Genomic DNA, 8630 nt, shown 5'->3' on the forward strand with positions numbered 1-8630 from the left:
GTGACGCCTCTCCTTCTCCCGTAGTGGCCGAGGCGAACAAGTGCAGCTGGCAGGTAAGGGCGGGGGCAGCGGGAGTTGTGGGGCATGGGCCACGAGTGAGGGGGCACTGCCCCTTAATGCCCCACTGTGGCTACGGGCCTGCCATAGGTACTGTACAGGACTTTGGGAGGGTATCGTAAAGTCCACTCTCCAAATCAGCCCTTTTCTCCCAAGGGAATGATCGCTGTACTTTGGAGATTAGCTGAGACCTCAAGGCCCCACCCAGAGATTGACAAACCTATGCCTCCCCAAAAAGAGAGAGTCGGGTAAGCACAAGACAAGTTTCAAGGGAAAGGACTTTCCACAGACAAGATGCCAGTGCTGTGAAAGTCCCGTCTCTAGTCGCCTCCTGGCTTAACTCTGAAAGTTTGGGCGCAGAGCAGAGCATTGCGTGGAAGAGGGTAGACTGGTCAGTCTGGGAAGAGGCTGTGTCCTTCAGGTACCCTGGCCCAAGCTGTTCAAGGCCTTATGGGTAAGAGCCAGTGCTTCAAATATTGCCCAGCAGTAGATTGGCATCTGGTGTGGTTCTTTCAGCATGGGGGGGGATACGATCACTGTATCCAGCCCTCCCACCCTGACTACTTCATTTTGTACCAGGTGGAGTTTCCAGAGGAATGTGTGACAATAATCTAACTTAGAGTAGACTGAGACAGGTGTCATGGGCATAGATGAGGATGAGCTGACCCAGCCTGCAGAAAACACAGCTGGCCCCTCTGAAGCAGCAGAGGGGGATAGCTGGCAAGTGCCTGTAACAGCAGTCTTCACACCTGGCCGAGATAAGAAGAAAGACCTGCAAGCTGAAAGTCCTCCTGACTCACCCCCATGTGTGACTCGGCTAAGGGAGCGACTGGGGCAAAACTTAGCAAGCAGGCGAAGAGAGGCCAGGCTACAGGGGAGACGTTCAGCCAGCCCAGAGTTCTAACAGGAGCCTGGCTGATCTTGCAGCTGGCTAATTGGTAGCAGCACTTAACTCCACACTTTGGGCAGTACTCTTCATGGAAGCAACGAGTCAGCTTTATGCTGCTTGCATCCACTCTGGCTTGGCTCTTGCACCTAGACCTTTGGACCCCCTGGCTTTGGACTTGGCTCTGTGTTCCTGGCTCCTCACCCTGGCTTGGCTTTGGACTACGTTTCTGGTTAGTGATTTGGACTTGGTTCTGTGTTTCTGCCTCCTGACCCCGGCTTGGCTTTTTGGACTTTGCACTGTTGTCTTGGTCCCTGACCTTGGCCTGTTCTGGACTCCCTTTGACTGGCACCCCAGCCCTTGACAATGGGTAGCTGTTTTAGTCTGTTCATACCCGTAGAAAAGAGCCAGAGTTGAGGAGCACCTGAAAGACTAACAACATTTGTAGCAGGGAGGAGCTTTTGTGAGTCACTGACTGCTCAGTTCTTCAGATAGATCCAGATGGGTAGCTGCAGGGCTATTTTTGGGCAGGAACGCACAGGAATGGAGTTCTGGCTGGCTCCCAAGTTGGCCACGCCCAGCAGGAACTCATTAGCATAATAGGCCACACCCAACAGCAGAAACTCATTAGGATTGGCTACTTTAGGGGTGTGTGGCCTAACATGCAAAGGAGTTCCTGCTACAAAAAAAAAGCCCTGGGTTTTGACAACAAACAAGGTAAACAGAATAACAAGCAAAAGGTGGGTGTGGCTGGATGACCACACCTCTGGTAACATGGGGGTGCGGCCTAATGTGCTAATGAGCTGTGCTGGCAGGGGCATGGCCTAATATGCTAATGAGTTCCTGCTGTTGGGTGTGGCCTATATAGATCCAGATGGGTAGCTGCATTAGTCCGTCTGTAGCAGCAGAAAAAAGCAAGAGTCCAGTAACACCTTAAGGACTAACAAAATTGGGGGCAGGTGAGGAGTGTTCGTGAGTCACTGCTCGCTCCTTCAGACACCTTACGCAAGTTTCTTCACAAGGTTGACGGATTTCCATTCTGTATAGTGAGTAGGTAAATGGGGTGGCCATGGGGACAGATCAAGGTGGGTGGCCATGTTAGTCTGTCTGTAACAGTAGAGTCCAGGAGAACCTTCAAGACTAATTTATTTATTTAATTGTATTTATACCCCACCCTCCCCGCGAACGGGCTCACTAATGCAATTTCATAGAATCCTAGAGTTGGAAGGGGCCATACAGAGACCATCTAGTCCAACCCCCTGCCCAATTCAGGACCAGCCCGAAGCATCTCTGACAAATATCCGTCCAGCCTCTTCTTGAAAGCTGCCAGTGAAGGGGAGCTCACCGCCTCCCGAGGCAGCTGATTCCACCTCTGAACCACTCTGACCGTGAAAAAGGTTTTTCTTATATCCAGTCAATACCTTTCTGCATGTAATTTAAACCCATTGCTTCAGGTCCTATCCTCTGCTGCCAACTGGAACAGCTCCTTGCCCTCCTCCAAATGACAGCCTTTCAGATATTTAAAAGAGAGCCATCATGTCCCCCCTCAGTCTCCTCTTCTCCAAACTTTCCTCGTAGGGCTTGGTCTCCAGACCCCTGATCATCCTCGTCGCTCTCTTCTGCACCCTCCCGATTTTCCCCACATCCTTTCTTGCCCACATCTCCATGCGTCGAACCCAGTACTTTTCACTTTCCGAAGTGAGGCCTCCAGAACTGCACACAGAACTGCCACACAATTTGTGGCAGGGGAGGAGCTTTCGGAAGTCACTGCTCAGTTCTTCAGATACAACTGAAGAAGGGAGCAGTGTGACTCACAAAAGCTCCTCCCCTGCCACGAATTTTCTTAGTCTTTAAGGTGCTCCTGGACCCTGGCTCTTTCCTAACCTACAGTCGTTTCCCCTCTGCTTGGCACGCTGCTCGCACAAGTGTCCTTCAGGATTTAGCAGCAATTGCATGGCATTATCATTTTGCATTTAAGTAGGGGATTAGAGGTAAACACGACAGGAGCATTATACTTCCATGGAGCGGAGCACAGCTTCCAACTTCTTTGTACTGTCTTAAAAATGTACTTAACCAAAACATAGCATCATAGAATGTTAGAGTTGGAAGGGACCTTGTAGGTCATCTAGTCCAACCCCCTGCACTCTGCAGGAGCAGAGCTAAAAGATAGCCCTACAGCCTACCCGAAAGATGGTCGTCCAGCCTCTGCTTGAAAACGTCCTGCGAAGGAGCATCCACCACCTCCCGAGGGGCAGTCTGTTCCACTGCTCAACCACTCTTACAGTCAGGAAGTTTCTCCTGATATTTAGCAGGTCTCGACTCCCTTGTAATTTCCACCCATTTGAGAATAGATCCGCTCCAACTTCTACATGACAGCCCTTCAAATAGACCTTTAATGCCTGCACATCCAGAAAAATGTGGACATCCCCTAAAACAAACAAAGAGGAGTTTGTAGCTCTCCTGGTTAGGGTCAGGAGCGGCCCTAAAGATGACTACAACTGGCGTTGCTGACTTCCAGGAGGAGACTGAGGATCTCTCAGGAAGACGGCTGATCTCCGGATGATAGATATAAATTCCCCTGGAGAAAATGGCTGCTTTGGAGGGTGGAATCTATGGAAGAAGAAGAGGAGGAGGAGGAGGAGGAGGAGACTGGATTTATACCCCGCCCTTCACTACACAAGGAAGTCTCAGAGCAGTTTACAATCTCCTTCCCCTTCCCCTCGCATCTCAACAGACACCCTGTGAGGTAGGCGGGGCTCAGAGAGCTCTGACAGAAACTGCCCTTGAGAGAGCAGCTCTGAGAGAACTTGTGACTGACCCAAGATCACCCAGCTGGCTGTATGTGGAGGAGTGGGGGAATCAAACCCGGTTCTCCCAGATTAGAGTCCTCGCTCCTAACCACTACACCAAACTGGCTCTCACCTGCTGAGGCACCTCCCCTCCCCAAACCCCTCCCCCCTAGGTTCCACCCCCAAAATCTCCAGATACTTCCCAACCTGGCAACCCCAACCCCAGCACTGCCTCTCTTCCCTGCCCTGCTCTGCCTGCTGGTTCCACCTCAGCACACGTGGGGCACTCGGCAGTATGCCACAATGTACCGGTGTAAATCAGGGCACGCCCAGACCACAACAGGGATCGTGACATCTCCAATTCCTGGGCAAAGGAGGATGCTTCTTGGGCCAGAAATCGCCTTGTAGGAGTCTCGTTTCTCGGTGGGGGACAGGAACCATGTTGCGCTGGATAAAGCCCAAAGCAAACAGCTGCTTACCCAACACATGTTTAATTTTAATTAATGTTAAGAATCGTAGGTGGGCGAGAGGGGGGAGAGGGTCAGCAAAGAGGCTCTATTTGTGCCGGCGCGTGGGCGAAAGGAGCAGGCCATCGCTATCCTTGGGCCCCCGGCGCTGCGGACGGCACCAGGCAGGGACAATCTCCCCCCGTGCATTTCTTTTTGGGATGGGAGGAGCCCCACAGGTGTTGTGCGTGACCCAACCACAGCCCGAAGGGAGCATGAAGCAAGTTGCTTTACGGAAAGGATCTGGTCTGACCCATCGAGGGTTGCCAGCAAGCTTGGGGCCAAACGTCCTGCCCCTTGAATAGAGTCTGGAGGGGTGGAAATGACCGCTGGCATCGTTCCAGGGGGCAGCCGTGTTGGTCGTGCAGTAGGACAGCTAGATCCAATCCAGTAGCACCTTAGAGACAAGCAAGACTTTCGGGGGATGAGCGTTCAAGAGTCAAGCTTCTAAGAGTGGGATCTGAGGAAGAGAGCCTTGACTCTTTTACAAGCTTCTGCCCCTGAAGGGCCAGTTTGGTGTAGTGGCTAGGAGCGCACTCTAATATGGGAGAACTGGGTTTGATTTCCCACTCCTCCTCCACATGCAGCTGCTGGTGTGACCTTGGGTCAGTTACAAGTTCTCTCAGAGTCGTTCTCTCAAGAGCAGTCCTCAAAAGAGATCTCTCAACCCCACCTGCCTCACAGGGTGTCTGTTGAGGGGAGAGGAAGCGAAGAAGAAGAAGAAATTGGATTTACACCCCGCCCTTCACTACCCAAAGGTGTCTCAGAGCGGCTCACAAACTCCTTTCCCTTCCCCTCCCCACAACAGACAACCTGTGAGGTAGGTGGGGCTGAGAGAGCTCTTGACAGAAACGACACTTTTTCAAGAACAGCTCTTGTCAGAACTATGGCTTACCCAAGGTCATCCAGCAGCTGCGAGTGGAGGAGTGGGGAATCAAACCCGGTTCTCCCAGATTAGAGTCCACACGCTTAACCACTGCACCAAACTGGCTCTCAAACTGGAAGGCGATTGTAAGCTGCTCTGAGTGAAGGACGGGGTATAAATCCAATCTCCTCCTCCTCTTCTCCTCCTCCTCCTAGGTGCTACCAAGGTGCCACTTGCCGGTGATCCCTGACCTCAGAGATGTCCAGCTGTCCTCAACTGGGGCCAGCGCTGAGAAGGGCCTGGCCTCGACCTGGTGGAACTCTCTGCCAAATGACATCAGGGCCCTGCGGCATCTTATGCAATTCTGCTGGGCCTGCAAGGCAGAGATTTTCCGCTAGGCTTTTGGTTGAGGACAGCAACAGGTACCCATTGGCTGGCACCCTTCTTTCTTCTCCCCTCCGTGCTCCGAGTTCCCTCCCCCCCACCCAGAAAAAAAGGACTGATAGTCAAGAATCGGGATGCATAATAACACAGGGAAATCACCATCTGGATCTTTTTATCGACACCGAAATTTTTACTGGTGTTGTCTATAAATTTTAATGGTTTGTGTTTTGTATTTTATGACACTATGTCCCGTACGTCGCTCAGAGTCTGGTGAAAGCCGGGATGGGGCGATTAATTATTAGTATTATTGTTAATAATAACAATAATAATCACAGAATCATAGAGTTGGAAGGGGCTGTAGAGACCATCTAGTCCAACCCCCTGCCCAACGCAGCAGCTCTAAAGCATCTCTGACAAATATCCAACCTCTTCTTGAAAGCTGTCAGTGAAGGGGAGCTCACCACCTCTACCTTTGAACCACTCTGACCGTGAAAAAGTTTTTCCTAATATCCAGCCAATACCTTTCTGCATGGAATTTGAACTCGTTGCTTCGGGTCCTGTACTCTGCTGCCAACTGGAACAGCTCCTTGGCCTCCTCCAGTCTTTCAAATATTTAAAGAGAGCCATCATGTCCCTCCCCCTCAAACTCCTCTTCTCCAAAGTAAACATTCCCAGGAGCCTCAGCCTTTTCTCGTAGGGGTCGCTCCCTTCTGCACCCTCTCGATCTTGCCTACATTCTTTTTGAAGTGAGGCCTTCAGAACTGCACACAGGACTCCAGGTGCGGCCTGACCAAGGCAGTATAGCAGTATACAGAGGGGCTATGAAGCCCTGTGATTTCGATGCTTATTGTTGTTGTTGTTCAGTCTCACAGTTGAGTCCGACTCTTTGCGACCCCATGGACCACATCACACCAGACCCCCGTGGTCCGGAGTTTGCTTGATTTCATGTTCATTACATCGATAACACTGCATCTAACCATCTCACCCTTTGCCGTCTCCTTCTTCTTTGACCTTCAGTCTTTCCCAGCATCAGGGTCTTCTTCTCCAGGGAGTGCTCCCTTCTCATTGGGTGGCCAAAGTATTTGAGCTTCAGTTTCATTATCTGGCCTTCCAGGGAACAGCCAGGGTTGATTTCTTTGAGGATTGACTGATTTGATCTTCTTGCAGTCCAAGGGACTCTCAAGAGTCTTCTCCAGCACCATAGTTCAAAAGAATCTATTCTTCGGCGCTCGGCCTTCCTTATAGTCCAATTCTCGCAGCTATACATGACTACTGGGAATACCATTGCTTGGACCATGCGTATTTTTGTTGGCAGGGTGATGTCTCTACTTTTTATCATGCTGTTTAGGTTCGCCATCGCTTTCCTCCCAAGGAGCAGGCGTCTTTTAATTTCATGGCTGCAGTCACAGTCTGCGGTGATTTGGGATAAGCCCAGATGTCATACATCCGAGAGTTCTGAAAGAACTCAAATGTGAACTTGTCGATCTCCTGACCAAAATATGTAATCTTTCCTTAAAATCAGCCTCCATTCCTGAGGATTGGAAGGTAGCTAATGTCACTCCCATCTTTAAAAAGGGTTCCAGAGGAGATCCGGGAAATTACAGGCCAGTCAGTCTGACGTCAATACCGGGTAAACTGGTGGAAACCATTATTAAGGAAAGAATTAGTAGGCACATAGATGAACAAAACCTATTGAGGCAGACTCAGCACGGTTTCTGTAAGGGAAGATCTTGTCTCACTAACCTGTTAATGTTCTTTGAGGGGGTGAACAAACATGTGGACAAGGGGGATCCAATAGATATTATTTACCTTGACTTCCAGAAAGCTTTTGATAAAGTTCCTCATCAAAGGCTCCTAAGCAAGCTCAAAAATCATGGGATAAAAGGACAAGTCCTTTTATGGATCAAAAACTGGCTAGTTCATAGAAAACAGAGAGTGAGTGTAGGTGGGCAATTTTCTCAGTGGAGGGTGGTAAGCAGTGGGGTACCGCAGGGATCAGTACTTGGTCCACTGCTTTTTAACTTGTTCATTAATGATTTGGAGATGGGAGTAAGCAGTGAAGTGGCTAAATTTGCGGATGATACAAAGTTGTTCAAGGTGGTGAAAACCAGTGAGGATTGTGAGGCACTCCAAGGGGATCTGTCAAGGATGGGCGAGTGGGCGTCAACATGGCAAATGGGGTTCAATGTGGCCAAGTGCAAGGTGATGCACATTGGAGCCAAAAATCCTAAATATAAATACACATTGATGGGGTCTGAACTGGCAGAGACTGAGCAAGAGAGAGATCTTGGAGTTGTAGTGGATAACTCACTGAAAATGTCGAGACAGTGTGTGACTGCAATAAAGAAGGCCAATGCTATGCTGGGGATTATTAGGAAGGGTATTGAAAACAGATCAGCCAATATAATAATGCCCCTATATAAATCAATGGTGAGACCTCATTTGGAATACTGTGTGCAGTTCTGGGCACCACACCTTAAAAAGGATATTATAGCTTTGGAAAAAGTGCAGAAAAGGGCAACTCGAATGATAAAAGGGTTGGAACACTTTCCCTATGAGGAAAGGTTAAAGCGCTTAGGGCTCTTTAGCTTGGAGAAAAGACGACTGAGGGGTGACATGATCGAGGTTTATAAGATTATGCATGGGAAAGAGCAGGTAAAGAAAGAGGTACTTTTCTCCCTTTCTCACAATACAAGAACTCGTGGGCACTCCATGAAACTGCAGAGCGGTCGGGTTAGAACGGATAAAAGGAAGTACTTCTTCACCCAAAGAGTGATTAACACATGGAATTCACTGCCACAGGAAGTGGTGGGTGCTACAAGCATGGACGGCTTCAAAAGGGAATTAGATAAGCATATGGAGCAGAGGTCCATCAGTGGCTATTAGCCACAAGGTATAGCTAGGGGCTCTGGGGCAAGTGATGCTCTGTCTTCTTGGTGCTTGGGGGGGGGGTCAACAGTGGGAGGGCTTCTAATGTCCTGGCCCCACTGCTGGACCTCCTGATGGCACTGGTATTTCTGGCCACTGTGTGACACAGAGTGTTGGACTGGATGGGCCTTTGGCCTGATCCAACATTGGCGTCTCTTATGTTCTTATGTTCTTAAATGTAGGAGCAGGACCAGGGTACTTTAATCCATCAGGGA

General features: G+C 49.9%; 1 protein-coding gene across 1 annotated transcript in view; it reads left to right on the top strand.

The window, feature by feature from the left end:
* The window catches only part of LOC107125788 (carbamoyl-phosphate synthase [ammonia], mitochondrial-like), a gene marked incomplete at its 3' end in the record, with an annotated part of 90389 nt that overhangs the window by 30292 nt on the left and 51467 nt on the right, over positions 1-8630 (top strand). Inside the window, exon 2 of the mRNA XM_015429251.1 lies at positions 25-53. Coding sequence (XP_015284737.1) covers positions 25-53 — 29 coding nt within the window. The remainder of the gene's footprint in view (positions 1-24; positions 54-8630) is intronic.

Source organism: Gekko japonicus, unplaced genomic scaffold (assembly GCF_001447785.1).
Source record: "Gekko japonicus isolate JY-2015 unplaced genomic scaffold, Gekko_japonicus_V1.1 scaffold3525, whole genome shotgun sequence".
NCBI classification, from domain to species: Eukaryota; Metazoa; Chordata; class Lepidosauria; order Squamata; family Gekkonidae; genus Gekko; species Gekko japonicus.